The 21,034-nt window shown below is 34.9% G+C and overlaps 1 protein-coding gene across 2 annotated transcripts in view; it reads left to right on the top strand.

Moving 5' to 3' along the window:
• Dok6 (docking protein 6) overlaps positions 1-21,034 on the top strand; it is a 500,909-nt gene that overhangs the window by 174,474 nt on the left and 305,401 nt on the right. For both annotated transcript variants that reach the window (XM_087191445.1, XM_087191446.1), the window contains exon 2: positions 909-1,016. In XM_087191445.1, the coding sequence (XP_087047571.1) occupies positions 909-1,016 (108 nt within the window). The remainder of the gene's footprint in view (positions 1-908; positions 1,017-21,034) is intronic.

The raw sequence follows: 21,034 nt of genomic DNA, 5'->3' as shown, positions 1-21,034 counted from the left end.
CTGAGCTAAATCCCCGGCCCCTTACTCTGATTTTCTAATGAGAAGTCTATGTGATTGCTCTGAGTACCTTTTAACATTGGAAATACTGTTTTTCAGCCATCAAGAAATAATGCATATAGGAAAAATTCAAAAGGATTACATTATCTGTCCTCTACTGAGCAGAATACTACTACAACTTTCATAAAGTAAAGGTCCAGAAATAATGACTTCTATTTCATAATTAGAAGTCATGTTTCTAACAAAGTTTGAGAGATGTATATTCAAATTCTGACATTTTTTTCTAATTTGATATTAAAATGAAGAAAATAATACCTGTTCAATCCAGAAACTGACATTCACTACACATAATAAGTATTTAATAAATACTGGATACTATAAAAATAGAAAGAGACAGATGTGCCCATTGCTAAAACATATCCCTTACTGTTTTCTAAATTAACACACAAGCATCCATTAAATACACTAAAATCCTACAATACAATTTAATTTTTAAATGTGATTTTCTTCAACATTAGAAAACTGAACAGTGTATAAGGGCTTCACTTAACCTTATTAAACTGCCATTGCACTGGCATGGAAAAGAGAGAATTGTCTGTCATGAAGAAGATGAGAAAAAATACCATACGTAGTGCTGACACACAGGTGGTTTACTTATATTAGCCTATTGAAATCAACACATTGAAAACCTCATCACACAATCAATTCACAAAAAATTCACTTTGTATGAAATACAATTTTTAACTTGCTATCATGTTAATTAGTAACATACTATTGAAAGACAAAGTTACTCTGTAAAATAAGTGGCCTTAAAAATGTATCAACAGCGTGCTAACTGAATATATAAAGTTCCTGTAAGCAGTAAGTGGATGTAAAAAGAAGGATAACAGGATTCCTTTATTTACTTTCAGATTTTCAGACGATGCTGGTTGGTTTTCAAGAAGGCTTCTAGCAAGGGACCAAGACGGTTAGAAAAATTTCCAGATGAAAAGGCAGCTTATTTCAGAAACTTTCATAAGGTAAGTCACAGTCCTGGAAGTCCCTGGAGAATAACTGCACCCTTGGCAACTTTTGGAGACATTTCTTTGATAGATGAAATGTGCAAAGGCAAAAATTCATGGCTGGGATAAAATACCTTCATCCTGATATAATGCAAAAGTTATTTTTCTTCTTTACTTTAATCATCTTCTGTAAATGCCAGTGGTACCTTTGCAGAATGAAAGGCTCATTTTTATTGCTACTTTGAGAAATGAGATGACTCATAACCTGATCATTCTCTAAGGTGCTGAGTAGGCATTTTTCCTCTGTTCAGGTTAATTGCATATTTGTTACTTTGATTTAAACTCTGGGCAATATTTGGGAGATTAAACTTTTGAGAGTAGCTTTAGCAGTGTTAATAAAACTGTTCATGTACATGGCATTTACTATTTAGTCAGCTCCTTAGAAAGGAGCTCATTATCAAATATGCTTATAGATAGGGACATGGCATACATTATGGACATTAAATAGCAGTTTCTATAACTATAAGAATATAAAATATACCCTCCAAATAATGATAAGTATGATGCCTAAAGTTATCTTTGTGATGGCATCAAACATAGTTATGTGTTTTACAGTAGAACAAAGGATTCATCATCACAACGCAGAACCATAGAATAGTATCCCCAACAGGTAGATGCCTGAATGAACTCAAGAAAGATTCATATCCTTCACTGCTGTGGATTCACATTCATCAAGGAAGTTGTGAAATTTATTTTATGTTATATATAGTTGTGGGGGTTTTTTGTATTAAATTCTTTTATTGGTACATTGTAGGTATAAAACACAATTACATTTCTCATTGGGAATTGTACCTTTATATAATGCATCTTGGTTCTTATTTTTTCCCCATTCCTAGCCCTCCCTTCGCGCCCTCCACCATTCCCTATTTACAAAGACTTTATTTCCATTTTTTCCATTTCTCATCATTTTTCCCTTTCCCTTCTTTCCTTTCCCCTGTGCCTCCCACTACCCCTACCCCTTTGGACCTTTTATTCCTATTTTACATTATTGATTATTCATTCTAATAATTGGTACATTTTAGGTATACAATATAATGACATTCATCATTGGAAATTTGCACCTTTACATAGTCTCTCTTGGTTCTTGTTTTTCACCCTTGCCCAGCCCTCCCTTCAACCCCTCCAGCCCTCCCTATTTACAAAAATTTTGTTCCTATTTTTCCATTTTCTCATATTAATCCCATTCCCTTCTATCCTTTCCCCTAGCCCTCCCACTTCCTTCCCCTTTATATATAATTTTAATCTCTGCTTCTCTTAAAAATAGATTAGATAGTAATACATTAGCTAATTCTATTTCACAAATAACTAGCAGTCATGCATATTGTATTTAAACCTGACCAAATAACTTAAAATTTGAGCTTCAATAACTCACTATGAGGGATAGGATGTCTATTAATTTAGCTTTACTGCTAGAGTGCAAGTTCAGGTTTTTGTCCAGTCACTTACTAGCTCATGGGTATTTGGTTTTTCCATAAATGGATAGATTTATTATTTGAGATATGATATCATAAAACACTCAACACAACACTACCTTCTCCAACTGTATGAGAAACTGCTGGACTTCTAAAATATTACTGGCATTTTTGTATTATAATGATCATGGTAATGATTTTAGGAATAAAGGTAAACCCAACTTAATGAAGAATTGCCAAGTCAGAAAATATAAATCCATGACATTTATTTTATGAGTACAATTGTGAAAGGCTGAATATCTATAAGTGTTCAGAGAAACCTTGGTAAAAACACTCCTACTTGGTAAGAGCCACAGCCAGTGTACCTGTTTTTTTTTTTCTTATAAATAAAAGCAAAATTCTTAAAAAGACATTATATTCTGCCACCTTCACCTAAAAGAGCATCTTTTAGATGAAAATATGGGCACATGTTAGTATTCTAACCAGCCATAAGAATCAGTAATTTGCACATTACATGTCTGGGGTGTCTGCTCTAAGATTGGGGATACAAAGGTACAGGACACACAGTCATTATTCTGAACAAGCTTGAATTCTAGTGGAGATGATACACAGAGTAAACAGTGAACTTGAAAATGAATGAAACACATCCAACAGACAAAGAGCGAAAAATATTTTCTTAAAAGAAGGAGAAAAACAGAGCTTCAAAGACTTAAGGACAATTTGAAAGTTTCTGACACATAGATAATTACTGTCTTCAATGTAAAGTTTTTTAAACTGAAGCAGAGAAAACTTGTTTGAAAAAAAAATGATCCAAAAATTCCCCAATTTGGTGAGCAGCATGAATTTACAGATTCATTAAGTTCAGTTAACTCCAAGCAAGGTATTTTCAAGAAAAAAACATGACTTATAGGCACATCATGAAAACTGGATAAAGATCAAAGAGAAAGAAAGTCTTGAAAGCAGCCAGAGGAAAATGACACACTACCATGTGGGGCCACCGATTTGAAGGCAGTGAATGTCTCATCAAGAACCTTGGAAGCCAGAAGAGACAATGAAAAAATATCTCTAATGTGATAAAATAAAAGTTTACCTTAACCAGGAATTCTGTAACTATAAAAATCTGTCAAAAATAAGTGTAAAATAACATTATTTTCTGATGAAAAAACTCTAACAGTATTGATTTCCTCCTTATCTGCACTGTAAAAGTGCTAAAGGAAGTTCTCCAGGCTCTGAGATATTATATTAGATGGAAACTTGAATCTTCACAAAAGATTGAAGAGAATAATTTTAAAATATATAGGTAAATATAAAAGACTAGTTTTAGGATGTATGATATTTGAAGATGTACTACATGTAATAAATATGATATGAAATAATATGGATGAGTAAAATGGTATCATTGGAAGGTTTAATAAGGTCATACACTATTAAGTATAAGTAGACTATGAAAAATAAGCCATATATTGTAGTCATTAGATAATACTTTAAGATTAAAGCAAACATATGTAGCTCAAAAGTGAATAAATTAAAATTGAATTCTAAATAACATTAAAAATCCTAAAGCAAAGTAGGAGATAAGAAAAGAGAAAAACAGTAATAATAATAAAATGTGTGAGAAACAAAAACAAATAATAAAACAGAAGACTTAATTTCAATAGCATAATTAAATTCATGATGTAATTAATTAATAATTACATTAATTAACCCAGTTAAACATGAAAATTTACAGGTGAAAATTATTAAGTATAAAGAAATTGAATGTAGGTGAATGGTGGATAATAAATCATCAAAACAATAGTTGTAGTAAAGTTACAATGATTTATTAAATCTGGTAAAATGCTGGGAATGGTGGTACACACCTATAACCCAGCACTTGGGAGGCTGAGGCCGGAAGATTCCTGCAAGTTCAAGATCAGCCTGGGCTACATAGTGAGTTTAAGTCCACCCTGAAGTACCTGGTTGAGACCCTGTCTCCAAAAAACCATTGGCATACTTTAAGCAAGTACAATTTGCTTGGTACAGTGGCACATACCTGTTATCCTAGCATTTTGAGAGGATCAGGTAGGAGGATCACAAGTTTGAGTTCCATCCAAGCAACTTAGTGAGACCCTGTCTCAAAGTAAAAAAATAGAAGGAGCTAGGGAGACAGCTCCATGTGACAATGCACTTGGATTCAGTCCCTTGTACCACAAACAAAAAGAAAACAAAGAAGGAGAAAAAGAGGAAGAGGAAGAAGAGAAAGGAGGAAATGAAGAAATAAAAAGGGAAAGAAAAAGAAATGAGTATAATTTATTTGGGCCAATTATTATTCAATTAAAAAAGGAAAGAGACACCCTAGTGTGCAGATTATTGAGGAAGATTAGGATTCTCAACTATGTGTAAACTACACTATATTGTAATGCCTAGAATATTGATTTCATACATACCAGCTGTGTGAACTTGGATTAGTCATTTAATCTTCAATGTACTTCATTTTTCTCCTCTGATGACTTGAGATTGCGAATACTGACAACAGAAGGCTATTGTAATGAATAAATGGTACAATAGGCATATAATGAAATTAACTATATGACTAGATTTATATATAAATGAATAGATATTCTTAATAAACAAAATGTTAGAGCTATGTATATAAATAATTAATGTGATCCTTCAAATATAATAAATTGTAATATAAGTCTTAACCATTATTAGTCCAGGCCAGATGTGATGGTAGCTTTCATAAGGTGTTAGTTTGGAGTTTGAAGATAAAAAGACAAATTTCACATATGGTGTGTAAACATGGACAGTATTTACATAGGGACTAGATATAGATTGCAATTGAAATGTAGTACATATGGGTAATTCATGGGTTTGACCTTGAGAAATGGTGTCAAGGATGATACAACTCATGGAATGATGAGCCTTGAAAAATTGGTCTTGGGTTAAAAAAAAAAAACAAGCTTTTATTTTGCATATGAAATTGGAAATGTCTGGCATTGAAAGCAAAATTTCTGAGTCAAGCAAAAATGGCTGAAGTGAGGGAAAGATTATTACCAAAATTGTTCATTATCAAAGGCCTATTGATGATACTGTACAGTGTGACATGAGATGGAATACCCTTGAAACAAAGAGAATAAAAAGCAGAGAAATAGCACATCAGCATTTGAAGAATGACCAAAAGAAAAGCAAGGATAGAAAATCAAGGGGAACCTTAAAATGGGAAAAATAACACTAAGAGTAGACAATTGGAACCAAGTGAAGACAATTACCAAATGGTTAATGTTATGGCTTGTGTCTAGATGTTCCCCCAAAGCCTCATATGATCATGGGATGGGGAGCTTTTCAGAGGTGGCTATATCTAGAGTATGTGGTGTTGGAATCAAGGGTGTGTGATTACTAAATCAGTCCACTGATTGTTTGGCATAGTTCTGGCTAGGAATAAGGGTGTGAGTATTATACCTGCCCAAAGGCAGGTAGCCTGCATAAAATATAAAGGACAGAAACAGGGCTAAATTGCTTTCACCTGCCTGCTTGCCATGGACTATTTCTCCTCTGCAATGCCCCTCTGCCATGCCACCCACCTGGCCTTGGAGCCAGCCAGCGATGGACTGAGAGCTCTACAAATTGTGTGCTGAAATAAACTTTCCTTCCTTTAACTTTGGGTGTTGGATATTTTGTCCCAGAAACAGAAAATGTAACTAATAAAGTTAAAATAATGAACAATCATCTATGTCTAATATCATATAATGATGAATAGCCCATTCCCAGCCCAGAGGAAAGGACATTTGGGCCGCCTTCTCTCTTGCTGCTTGGGGCCCAGAGGTAAGGGCTTCTGAGCCGCCATCCCACTGCTCCTGGTCCAGAGGAAGGGGCTTCTGGTCCACCATCCCTAAAGCTACTCCCGGCCCCTGCACACCTCTCCGAGCTCAGAGGAGGGGAGCCGTGAGGACCCCAACAGCAGCCCCCATGCCCCCCAAGTTGAAATGAGAAAACATATAAATAAGTCTCAAAACCAGACTTCCAGATCACCTGCAGCAACCCCAAAGGGAAATGAGATGGAACACTCTGATACTCAACCACCTGGACCCATGGAACTTTCCACAAAAGGAGATCTGGAAAAAATGAAATCAGAAATAATTTCTCAGAAAAAAGGAGAAATTGTGTCCAAAGTGCAAAACATGATTAATAAATCTAGAGAGGAGCTGAGGAACATGATGGAATCCCAACATAGGAAACAAATGGAATCCATAAAACAGATGCAAATAGATTTCCAGGAGATGAAAAACTCCATTGAAAGTCTACACAGCAGAACAAGCCAATGTGAGGAAAGAATTTCAGATATAGAAGATAAGATTGCAATTAATGACCAGGAAAAGAAAAATTGCTTCAAAATTATAATGGCACATGAGAAATCAATCCAGCAGCTGCTAGACAATGCAAAGAAGAATAACATAAGACTCATTGGAATTGATGAAGACACAGGAGAGTGCCGATGACATAAAAAACTCTTCAAGGAAGTAATGTCAGAAAACTTCCCAAGCAGGAGAAAAGAAATTGACATACATATAAGTGAGGCATAGAGGACTCCAAATAGCCTTGATAAAAAAAAATCTACACATAGGCATATAATTGTTAAGATTCCAGAAACTCAACAGAAGAACAAAGTTCTACAAGCAGTTAGAGAAAAGAAACAAATCACATACAAAGGAAAGCCCATCAGAATCACAGCAGACTTCTCAACACGAACCATCAAGGCAAGAAGAGCTTGCAGTGATGTCTTTCAAGCCCTAAAGGAAAACAGCCTCCAACCCAGATTGATGTATCCTGCAAAACTATCTTTCAAAATTGATGGAGAAATAAGATACTTTCATGACAAAGAGCACCTTAGGAACTTCGTGAATACCAAACCAGCACTCCAAAAAATTTTACACAACATCCTAGGAAGAGACATTGAGGATCACAACCCCAGGAAGCAAAGCAGAATGAAACCATCTGACATGACAAGAAATTAAATGTAAAGGGGGAGAACCCAACAAAAAGAAAAAGTCATGGCAATGACAAGTCAATATGTTTCAGTTATAACCATCAATGTTAATGGTCTCAATTCACCAATCAAAAGAAATAAACTGGCAGAATGGGTCAAGAATCAAAATCCAACAATATACTGCATACAAGAAACACACTTAATTCAAAAGGAAACTCATAGATTGAAAGATAAAGGGTGGAAAACAATACTCCATGTGACGGGAACCGGAAAAAAAGCAAGAGTAGCTACCCTATTTGCAGATTAAGTAGATTTCAAACCAACACTGATTCAGAGAGATGAAGAAGGGCACTACATCCTTGTAAAGGGAACAATCCAAAAGGAAGAGATGACAATCATAAATATCTATGCACCAAACACTAGTGTGTCCAACTATGTAAAACAAATACTAACAGACATGAAAAGTCATATATCTGCACTAATACCATTATAGTGGGGGAGCCTCAACACCCCACTGTCACAAATAGATAGATCAACTAGACAAAATATAAGTAATAAAATACTAGAACTCAATCGAACTCTTGAACAAATGAACTTAACAGATGTTTACAGAGTCTTCCACCCCACAAAATCAGCATACACATTCTTCTCAGCTGCACATGGGTCATTCTCCAAAGTAGACCACATACTCACACATAGAACATGTTTAAGTAAGTGCAAAGGAATTCAAGTTATCCCCTGTATATTATCATATGATAGTGCAATGAAATTGGAGATCCATAGGAAAAGAAACTGGAAAAATTTCACAAACACATGGAAATTGAACAACACACTTCTGAATACCAATGGGTCACAGAGAACATTAAAGAAGAAATCAGACAGTTCCTTCAATTAAATGACAATGACAATGCAACATATCAGAATCTATGGGGCACAATGAAAGCAGTCTTACAAGGGAAATTCATAGCAGTGAATACGCATATTAGGAAAACAGAGTGAGCCCAATTAAACAACCTGATGCTGAATCTTAAGCTTCTAGAAAAAGAAGATCAGGAAAACCCCAAAGCTCAGACAAGGGAGGAAATTATAAAGATCAGAGGAGAAATCAATGCAATGGATACTAAGAGAATGATACAAAAAAATCAATGAAGCCAAGAGTTGGTTCTTTGAAAGAATCAACAAAATTGACAAACCCTTAGCCAACCTTATCAGAAAAAGAAAAGAAAAGGTCCAAATCCATGCAATTAGGAATGAAAAGGGTCAAATTACAACAAACCCCGCAGAAATCCAGAGAATCATCAATACCTACTTCCAGAACCTATATGCCCATAAGATGGACAACACAGAAGAAATGGACAGATTCCTAGATACATATGAATTACCAAAGTTGAATGAAGAAGACCTAAAAATTCTAAACAACCCAATATCAACAAATGAAATTGAAAATGTAATTAAAAACTTATCAACTAAGAAAAGCCTGGGCCCTGATGGCTTCACTGCTGAATTCTACAAGACATTTAGAGAGGAACTGCTGTCACTACTGTTTAAACTCTTCAATGAAATTGAAAGGGAAGCAGTACTCCCAAATTCATTCCTGGAAGCAAGCATCACCTTGATCCCCAAAGCAGAGAAAGACCTACTGAAAAAGAGAACTATAGGCCAATCTCACTAATGAATATAGATGCAAAAATCCTTAATAAGATACTGGCAAATTGAATGCAGAAGTTCATCAAGAAGATCATGCACCCTGACCAAGTGGGATTCATCCTGGGATAACAGGGATGGTTCAACATACACAAATCAATCAAGGTAATACACTCTATCAAAAAAGCCAAGGACAAAAACCATATGATTTTCTCCATAGATGCAGAAAAGTATTTGACAAAATCCAACATACATTTATGATAAAAACCCTACAAAATGTTGGAATGGATGGTCTCTACCTCAAACTGATAGAAGCCACCTATGAAAAACCAACAGCCAATATCATACTAAATGGTCAAAAACTGAAATCCTTCACACTAAAATCAGGAACAAGACAAGGATGTCCACTATCACCACTCTTGTTCAATATAGTTTTGGAAACATTAGCCACAGCAATTAGACAAGAGAAAGAAATAAAAAGAATAAATATAGGAAATGAAGAAGACAAATTGTCATTATTTGCTGATGACATGATACTGTGCATAGAAGACCCCAAGAACTCCACCAAAAGTCTTCTAGACTTAATAACCAAATTCAGTCAAGTAGTTGGTTACAAGGTCAACACACAAAAATCAATAGCTTTCCTCTACACCAATGACAGACTCACTGAGAGAGAAATAGGGCAAATAATTCCCTTCACAATAGCATCCAAAAACTGAAATACCTAGGAATCACCCTAATGAAAGAAATCAAAGACCTCTTCTCTGAAAACTATGGCACTCTGAAAAGAGAGATTGAAGATGATATCAGAAAATGGACAGACATCCCCTGCTCCTGGGTAGGAAGGATTAAAATAGTGAAAATTGCCATACTTCCAAAACTGCTATATAGATTTAACATAATCCCAATTGAGATCCCAGGAGCATACTTCATGGACCTTGAGAAAACAATCCACAAATTCATTTGGAACAAGAAGAGACCCAGAATAGCAAAAGCAATTCTAGGTAACAGAGACATGGCAGGGAGTTTCACAATCCCCAACCTGCAAGTATACTACAAAGCTACTGTAATAAAAACAGCAAGGTACTGGCAAAGAATCAGACCTGAGGGCCAGTGGAACAGATTAGAAGATGCAGAAACAATGCCAGACACACTCAGCCATCTCATCTTCTATAAAGGAGTCAAACACCCTCACTGGAGGAAAGACAGCCTCTTTAATAAATGGTGCTGGAAAAATTGAGTTTAAACTTGCCAAAGTTGAAAACTAGACCTACATCTTTTTCCATGCACTAAAATTGAAATGGATTCAAGATCTAAATATTAAAATTGAAACTCTGAACTAGTTGGAACAGAGGTTAGGTAGAACTCTTCAAGACATTGGTGTTGAAAAACATTTTATGAAAAAAACCTCAATTGCCCATGAACTAGCAAAAACAATCAACAAGTTGGATCTCTTCTTATTAAAAAGCTTCTGCACAGCGAGAGAAACCACTAGCAGTGTGAAGAGACAACCCACAACGTGGGAAAAAATCTTCACCTGCTTTTCCTCAGACAGAGGTCTACTATCTCGAATCTATAAAGAAGTGAAAAAGATCAGACCTCCCTAATTTAAAGACCCATTCCAAAAATAGGCATTTGAAATGAACAGACATTTCTCACACAAAGAAGTAGAAATAGCAAATAAATACATGAAAAAATGTTCAACATCACTGGTCATTTGAGAGATGCGAATGAAAACAATGCTGAGATTCCACCTCACTCCAGAAAGAATGGCTGCTATCATGAAATCAACCAATAACAAATGCTGGCAGGGCTGTGGGGAAAGAGGAACCCTGCTCCACTGCTGGTGGGAGTGTAGACTGGTGCAAGCACTGTGGAAATCAGTATGGAGATACCTCCAAGAACTAGGACTGGAAGTCCCTTTTGACCCTGCTATTCCACTGCTGGGGATCTTCCCCAAAGTATTAAAAGACTCATACCACAGTGATATATGTGCGCCCATGTTCATAGCAGCAAAGTTTGTGATAACTAAAACTTGGAAACCACCCAAATGCCCATCAACAGGAGACTGGATAAAGAAAATGTGTTTTTTTTTTATAAAATGGAGTACTACTCTGCCATGAAAAATGAGAAAATGGAGACATTTGTAGCTAAATGTATGCACATTGAGGCGATACTCTTAAGTGAAATAAATAGGACACACGTGTAAATACTGAATAGTTTCTCTGGTGTTAGAAACTGAAAGTGTAAATAAGGACTGAAAGGTATAATAGGTAATGTGAAATAGGAAGAAAAGGGGCAAAGGGAAGGAAGTGCAAGGGGTAGGGGAAAGGAAAGAAGGGAATGGATTTAATATGAGAAAATGGAAAAATAGGAACAAAATCTTTGTAAATAGGGAGGAATGGAGGGGTTGAAGGGAGGGCTGGGCAAGGGTGAAAAATAAGAACCAAGAGAGACTATGTAAAGGTGCAAATTTCCAATGATGAATGTCATTATATTGTATATCTAAAATGTACCAATGATTAGTATGAATAATTGATAATGCAAAATAGGAAGACAATGTCCCAAGGAGTAGGGGCAGTGGGAGGGGCAGGGGAAAGGAAAGAAGGGAAAGGAAAAATGATGAGAAATGGGAAAAATGGAAATCAAGTCTTTGTAAATAGGGAAGGGTGGAGGGGTTGAAGGGAGGACTAGGAATAGGGAAAAAATAAGAACCAAGATCCATCATGTAAAGGTACAATTCCCAATGAGAAATGTAATTGTGTTGTATACCTACAATGTACCAATAAAAGAATTTAAGAAAAAATAAAAGATTGAATAAGGGAGAAAGAAATTGTTAGATGTAAAACTTTGCAGTCTCTTATTACTTTGACCTATAAGAGAATGGGAGATGAAAAAGAGACCACTTTTTAGGCAATTTTCTAGAGAAGTTTTGAGCCAAGACACATAGTAGATATGTTTTTAAAGCTCAATGTGTTGTAGGACACCTGTGGACCAATGTGAGTGACCCAAGAAACCAGAAATGTAATAATGGCTGGTCTTTGAATATCAAGGATATTTCATTCATTTTGACAAATAGATACAATAAAATATGAGAGCAGGTATAAATAATGGATTAAAATTAATATTAGATAATGATGACTAGCATATCAAAACCTCACATGCTTTGTGTGTCAGCACCCCTCCCCATTATAAGAAAAATAAACCTTCAAACAGCATCAGGAATATTGTAAGTATAGGAATAAGTAAGGGAATAATCCTTTAATAAATAACCAATTTTTATTGACTATAACTTGAAGCTACCAAAAGCACTTTAAAATCTAGATTTCAATATATGTGACAGCTGAAACTTACCTTTCTTATGGCAATGCTATAAAGATTGAAGTTTTTATTAGTACAACTTTCCTTTTATAGTATTGGCAAGGCTAATTCACTTTCTTAGTGATTTAAATTTCCCTTCAGTAATTTTATCAGGTTGTTTTTCTTTATGTGATTGATTGGAACTGAAATGGTGAAGTTAGACTTGTCCTGAAATGGAAGAATAATCAGGGCATAGTTCATCAGTAAAAAGAAATCTTAAAGTTTATTTTCAAGAGGGTATGTTCATGATGTCTTGTTTGGATTTTAGTTTAACAATATTGCCTAGTGTATCTAACTGGTTACCTTATTCTATTACTTTAGCCTTTTGTATCACCTTCACTATTTTTCTTCTTCCCACATTCTTAACTAGCACAATGACACTGATTTTTGCTTGGAAAATACATCTAGTTTCACTTGAATTCTTTTATCATCCTTTTATTATTACAAAATGCCACTCCATCACTCAAATGTGATCCATTCTTCAACTCTTTAAAATTGTATTACCATTAAGCAACTCTGAATTGAAGTAAACTCAAATTGGGGTAAAAAACTTTCACTGTGAAGATTTGCTTTCACTGGGTGAGCTGAGTAACCTCAGGTCTTCTTTGGCTGTGAGTAACTATGACTGCGCTTCAAAGAAGCTATGAGGGAAACTGCCCTCTTCATTTTGAACTTACTATTAATCCCAGCCCACATACAATGAACACAATATTATTATGAATTTTGTATAAATTTTTGTGAGGCTAATACAATATGACTGTTAATGCAATATCTATTCTTGTTCATCTGCTGTGTCTCAGTGTGAAGTTAGACACTGAAGCTCAGAAGATGAGGACAGGAGATACTCTTGTATTTTGTAATTGTCCTTTCCACCAGGACTGCTATGAGGATTGGATCCAATAGAGGAAGAATTTAAGAGTGTTTGGAGTAGTCCATAAATGCTAAGGGTTATTTTCATTCGTGTTTTATAATGTTACAATCTGATGAAGTAAAATGTTTGTAAACAGCAAACTGTAATGAAATGAAAGTCTAAGGGAACAGTTAATCCTGCCTCTGGAAATTAGGACCTTAGAAAGGATATGACAGTTAAGTGACTTCTTTAAAGATTGCTCTGTTTTGACAAAGCACAATAATCAAGAGGAATGCATTGTGTGAAGAAAAGAGTGTGATTGCAAGTACTGAAAAGTTGTACTGTATGATGATTTGAAAAGAATTTGAGTAATCTCCTGTTGGCCAACTCTGAAAGGAGATCTAAAATAGGGGTAGAGGAACTCAAAAGAAGTGGACTAAATAACCATTTTAAGAAGCATAAAAAGACTTTACAAATGAGTTGAGTTTTTATCTGTTAATCAACAGGGAAGTTGTGAAAAGTATGAAATGGGCTGTGATATACTCAAATGTATTTTGTTCATGTTTAAGTACTTCAAAGTAGTATATTGTCAGTTATTTTGATTTTCCCTAAAATTTACTATCATGGTCAATAGCAAGAAATTAATCAATCAAATGCATGAAATGTTTATAATCTGAAAAGTTTCTGTGCTCAGTTGGGCAGCATATATACTATAATCTGAGGGGTTTCTGAAAGATGAAATAAGGATACAATTATTCTTTTATCAATTTTAACTCTGTATTATACCCTGTCTGGAAAAGTATATTAGAGGCTTATTAATGGTCTCATTTAGACATCTGATATGTTTACTGTGATAGAGATCTTGCTGCATAAATCAATTTTTATATGAAACTGTTATAAAGTGGTATATAGTTTTTTAACTTCATGGCACCAAGAAATTTGAAATTCAAATCACTAGCTACTGAAGGAAGTTATTAAAAATGCATTAGGGTTGAAAATGTAGCTGTATATAATTGTCACAACAGATACTCAAAACAAATTTATCCTAGATGAAAACTGAAATAGAGCAGTTTACATAGGATCAGCTAATAAATTTTCCTTAATTTTCTAAGCAAATGAAAAAGAAATAGTTTATAGAAATCTTAATGAAATAAATATGAATGCTGTCTATAAGGAGGAAAATATAAATAAAATCTTTCAGAATGATGAATAAAAATAGAATGATATGAAGTTTCAGGGATGAAAATTACAGGCTGCCAAAAAAAATGTTGCTTGAATTGGAACCAATATCATTTTCTAAATCTTCTATAACCAGATACTGAAAACATCATTTCATTCTATCTGCTTTATGCCTGTTCAGTGTTATTTAAAACATCTGAGAGAGTCCAGGAAATGATGACAGTGATCTGAAAAAAATATTACCTGAATAGCATATGCCTAAAAGCAAAATTCTTGGTAAGTGCAGACACAGTGTAGGTACACAGGGTTACTTTGACTACTCCTATTATGATTTCATGAAGTAATGGCTTTATGCTTGGAGGAATGCAAGCTTGATATGATGTGAAGAGTGTTAAAAGGCCAACTGTCTCCTGCAATACCTACTGGCAGTTTCTGGAGTGATTGCCATTCATTTGGATACAAGTTTCTTACCTATTTTTTTCATTCATTCATTACCCGCGCCCCCATCCATCCATCTGCAATCTCTACTCTTGAGGTTCTAGTTTCTTGAACATAAGCGTCTACTAACATACACATTGGTTCTGGAACAGTTCCACTGTAACCCAGGGTCCTTTGCTTTTCTACTCATACAATTGATTGTTTTATAAATTACATGCCGGTTACTCAGGAAATGCTCAAAGAAATGGAATATAAAATGTTGTTTTATATAGGGTGCAAAAGGAGGGATGCTAAAACAATGCAACATGTGGGTGAAGTGCTTCTTAATGCAAAACTCCAAAGTCAGAGGTTAGAAGAGGAGGGCAGGTGTGATGGTCTTAGATGGAGGGGATTGGGGAAGTTGTGATCTCAGAATAATTGGGAACATCCACAGTGAAATTTGTCCTTCATAATATTAGAATTGAGGTCCATAAGCCAGGCGTGGTAACACATGCCTGTAATCCCAGTACTTGGGAGGCTAAAACAGGAGGATCACCAAAAGTCTGAGGTCAGCCTTGGTTATATAGTGAGTTAAAAGTCAGCCTGAACTGCATAGAAAGACCCTGTCTCCAAAAGCAGAAAACAACAACAACAAGGAAAAACAACTGAGGCCAATTAAAATTTCCCCACATATAAGATTTCTCATTAAAAATTTTTCTGTGTGCCTTTAGGATCCCTGGAAAATAGACCACTCTGACACTGAGATTTTTGTTTATAACCTCTCACTTTAGAATAGCTACAAATCAGACTTTTAAAAAATATTTGTATAATTGATCTAAACTTGACTGAGAGTTTATAAGTATAATTTATATCAGAAAAAAATATTGCCTTTATTTTACTTTTGAAACTACCCACTTTTTAAGGCAATCATTTATAATGATGCTATCTCATGATATGCTGTAATTTAAACAGTGTATTTTCCTATCTGTAAAATGTAGTATAGCACACAAAGTAAGGGAGATATTACATGTAAGATGTCATGTAAAGGTAAAACAGTTATTGTTGTAAAAGCCATTTTTGCTTCAGACTGTATCTTGGAAATCAGAAAGATAATTCATACAAACTTTACAAATACTTTTAGACCCATTTCCATGATAATGTAACTTGTAATTTTAAAAAGGTCATTTTACATGGTAAATCAGATAATGTTAAAGAATATTCAGTACTGCAACTCCACTTTTATATCATTCCCATCATTTTCCAAGCATTTTTACATTTATTTCAAAGATTTAGATCCAATCGCTTTAATCATTATTTCAGAATTTCCACAGTGCTTTTTGGTTTTTTTTTTTTTTTTTGGTACCAGGAGCTGCTGAGCTAAATCCCCGGCCCTGTGCTTTTTTAATTTTAAAAATCTTTTTTTAATCCCTCAGCAAATTCTGCCAAATTATGCAGTAGCTGACAGATGTGACAGAAGAGAATTTTGTGGTATGATTTTCCTGAGAATAAGTGTTTTTTTCTATTATCAATTAAAATTTATATATTATACTCTGTTACGAATGTATATTCATTTACAACCTAAGATTTTTAAAAATATTTCAATGAGAATTTATTCTTGAACACTTTGTCCCTCACTACAAATATCTTTTCAATATATAAATATTACTACTTCATATTTATTTTAAATATATACAGCATTTTAATTTTTAAAGCTTTCTAAAGCTAATACTTTTATTAAAAACAATAACATTTTAAATGGCTGTTAGTCAGTTCTAGTTTATATTCCAAGAGCAACCACCAAATAAAATCTATTGATAAGAAAAGAAGCCTTGAATTTAGGGAACTGTGAACTTAGAGACTCAAACTACTTGCTTGATGATAATTGTTCCATTTGTTAACTTGGAATTATTTTCACATATAATTTGGTCTCCCAAAGTAGTCAAGTTCTTGCTGTACAGTATTAAGAGAGGCAAGGTATTTCTTTTTGTTTCTGTGGCAATTTTTTCTCTTTATTTGAAGATGGAGAGATAAGAATAAATGCAAATATCTAAGTGCATACACACGTATGGTCACACAGATATACAAATTGTAGCTGCGTGCTTTAAATGCAGCTAGTTTTTTGCTCAATTCTCCTTTTCTATTTCTTTGAATCAAGTTAATCTTATTAAGCTATCACGTTAAAATTTATCCTGATTTGCAGTGGCCTGGAAATTCTCTAATCCTCTTCATTCTTTCCTAAGAGGTTTATGAAGATTGTCCTCCCACATGATGTTCTCCTAGTCTCAGAGCTGGGTTAGCCAACTCTGCCAGAATGGACCAAGAAGTCCCCTTTCCTAGTTTTATTGTAGTTGTTTTTTACAAGTAAATTCATCTCAGCTGTCTAGTACTATGCCCAAGATCTGAATGTTTTATGCAGCTCAAACACTAACAATATTTGCGATATTGTTTTAGTTTTCTATTGCTGAGTAACAAATTATTACTAACTCAGGAGGTCAAGAGGCATCCACACATGAGCTCACAGCTCTGTAGGTGAAAAACAGGCCTCAGCCTTGCTCCACATTTCACCAGATTAAGTCAAGGTATCAGGTAGACTGAAGTTTCCTCTGGTGATTCTGAAGAAAAAATTTCCCAAGTCCCTTGTGTTGTTAGCAGAAATCAGTTTCTTGCAGCTGTAGGACTGATTTCCTCTTTCCTTGCTAGCTGACAACAAACAGAGGCCTCCATAGTCCTTGTCGGGGGGTTCTTTCCCTCCCCAAGCAAGCAGGGAACACCACGTCCTTTTCAGGCTTTGGGTCTTTGACTTCCTTCCTAGTGACTGGTTGGAGAAAAGTCCTGCTTTTGGAAGGCTTCGATGATGATGTCAAGCATGCCTTGGGGTATTTCTCTTTCTTAAAGTACAGAAAATGGTATCTTATGACATAACCTAATATAAGGCATGTAGAGCAGGGTTTGGGGTCTCTCAGAGGACTCTTTAGAATTACTACCAGTAATATTTGATATTCTTGTAAGTCCCAGTGGTTGGTAACTTGTTTGCTGTGGCTCCATGACCACAACTATTCAGCATTGTGGCAAAACTTTCTATAATTGATGGAAAGGCGTTAATCACAACTAACACAGCTTCATTCAAAAAATCTGTGGGCATTTTTATACCATTTCCCAGGTTATTTGTTTAAAGTTTAGCAGTATGATCAAATTCTAGTGACCTAAAATTAGAATTTTTGTTTTATTTTCCTTTTAGGAAAGAAATTTCAGGCTGACAAAAGTAAAGGAATCACCTATCACTCATGCCCTATTTTTGATGTGTGCATATACAAGTATTGGAAGTGAAATATAATGCAATTTTTTTCGATTCAGGCATGGAGTTGGATTTAATTCATTGCCAACTCAACACCAACACATAACATATTTCTTCCTTCTCTGTACACACTACAGAGACAGAAAAAGTTGAATGATCATATTTTTACACTTTCTACACATAAGGAGGCACATTTCTGGTGAATGAGATATAAATTTAAGTCTTTTGGAAGCTACTGAAAGGACTTTACATTTTCTCATGTGACCAGCAATATCCCCTAATCCTTTTACCTAAATCAAATGCTTGCTAGTTGGAGGTGCAGTAGCCATTTTGTGAACATGAAAAGATGATTCTGAGAAACGCTAAGAGAAAAGACATATGGGCCTAGGGTGCTACCTTCATCATCATCAAAGTTCTGAACCGACCCCAGTAACTGCTTACTTCAAAGTTCTTATGTGAGAAAGATTCATTTGTTAATCAGTCAGTAGCAAACTTTTTTTGTAAAGGACTCAAGAGTAAAAAACGTAGGCTTTGCAGACTCTAAGGTCTCTCAACTATGTCTTTATAGTTTTTAAAACAACCATAGACTGTATGTAAAGACATGGGCACTGCTATATTGTGATAAATTCCTATTTACCAAAGCAAGTGGTCCACCAAATTTGGTCCATAGGTCATTTGCTTACCCCAGATTTCAGCTACTGATAATTGGGTTCTCTACTATTTAAAGCTACATTTACTGTCTACATTTCTTAAATTGTAAAATCTTAAGCATTACACCTAGATTCGGTAAATATATAGCTAAACACTAACTAAATATTGTCAGCCATTAACTCATAGATCACAACTAGATTTGGCCTTTTAGCTTTTGGTGCCTTTAAGAATTCATATATATATTCCTATATAATTTGACAACAAACTTTGTGGCTTGAAAGAACATAATTTATCCTCCTTGAGAAATATCTTTCCCAAACATTTCAGATCTGCAGTTCTTCGATGTCAGGATGTAGAAGCATGAAAAAGGAAGGTCAGAAACCAAGGTGTCTGTTGGAGCACACTTCTCTTTGTGCTCTGCACAGGGCTACTGGTGGCAAGGCCCTGGCTGCCTTACCCAGCATCGGGTGGCTCGAGATGCCCCTTTGTTTGTGGCAGCATTGCTTCTGTCTCTCCCTTTGTCTTCACAGGACTCTCTGCCTTGTGTCTTTGTCTCAAGTCTCCCTCGAGTCTTTTATAAAGACATCACCCATTGGATTTAAGATCCACACTAAATTCAGAATAGTTTCCCCACAATATTCTGAACTTTACTAAATCTACAAAGACCCTTTTTCCTAATAAGAGCACATTCACAAGTCATGGCTGCTAAGATTTAGACAAGTCATTTTAAGGGCCATATTTAACCAACTGTAATACTGAAGAAATTTAATTTTGTACATTTAATAAAAAAGTCAAAGTAGCTAAATGATATCTGTTAATATCTGTGCAGTAAATCTCTAGCTCTCAAATTAAGAGCAGCATTATACTCAATGAAGCATGGTAAATTTATACATATAGAGGAGAGGTACATAGATTTCCTATGATAGTGTATATTTTACTTATTGTGTTCTATTTTTCTGCATTTCTCAGTCATTAATATGCATTACCTTTGTTTCATAGTAGTCTCAAAATAATTTAGGAGTAATAATGTACTGCTGTTATCTTGAATTCTCTATAATTTAAGGCTCTTTTTTTGTTCAATTTTCCTTCATGTAGTAACTTTTTGTTAAGTTATTATTTGCCATTGGTAAATCACATGACTTTCAGGGCAAAGCCTGTTGCATAAATTCATACAAAACAGGAAATATAGCCCTTACTCTGGCCATGAATTTAACTGTGTCATGGGCCCCCAAATCAAGATAGCCATCTTCCACATTTTTACAGTGAAGAAAGGTCAGTTCTAAATTTACTTTATTAATAACAATTTTTTGGTGGTAAGTAATAGAAACCCCAATTTAATGTTCAAAAGTGAATTACATATTGTAGCACATCCAAAAGAAAACTAGTTTCAGGCCTAATTGATTCGGTAACTGTATCTCAGCACTAAAATTGACAACTCTTTTGTATTCTCTGCCTGTGCTCTGGCTCCTCAAGGATTATCTCATCTTCCTCAGTCTAGTAGAATGGCAGATACAGCCCAACAAGAAGGTCTACACTGATACTAAGAGATTTCTGCCAAGGGACAAGAGATACGTGACAAAAGGGTAGATTCTGATACCAATGAGGGAATTAGACCTGGAAGCCCAATAGAGAGCCAAAAGTGTCTTCAACAGTCATCGCTTGATGTGTGCACAAGATTGATTCTAATGAAGATACAAAAACTTGCAAATGCTGAAGTCTTTTATAGAACAGCATAAGAGCTGGGGCTATAGTAGAGTGCATAGCATGCATAAGGACCTGGTTTCAATCCCCAACAACAACAAAATGTATTAGTAAAAATAAAACAGCAACAGAGTATTTGTATATGACCTATATGCATCATCCCATATACTTTAAATCACCTGTAGATTATTTCTACCTATACTCTAAATGCTAAGTAAATAGTTGTTACACTATATGGCTTAGGAAATTATAACAAATAAAAAATTCTTTATATGCTCATTACAGACATAGTTATCTTTCATAAAATATTTCTAATCTACAATTGTTGGATTCCAGGATGTAGAACCATGGAAAAGGAGCTAATTTCAATTCTAATATAATTGTGGCCTATAATTATTCATGTGTAGATGTTACATTTCATAATGTGCTTAATATTTGAGAGACCTTATATCTGTCAAAGATATAAAAGACTAAGATGATAATGAACATCTTGGGATAATC

Source organism: Heterocephalus glaber, unplaced genomic scaffold (assembly GCF_053883595.1).
Source record: "Heterocephalus glaber isolate CG9 unplaced genomic scaffold, H.glaber_assembly_v1.0 deba00000331, whole genome shotgun sequence".
NCBI lineage: Eukaryota > Metazoa > Chordata > Mammalia > Rodentia > Bathyergidae > Heterocephalus > Heterocephalus glaber.
The sequence above is the reverse complement of the archived record's forward strand: the minus strand, read 5'-3'. Positions and strand labels throughout refer to the sequence as shown.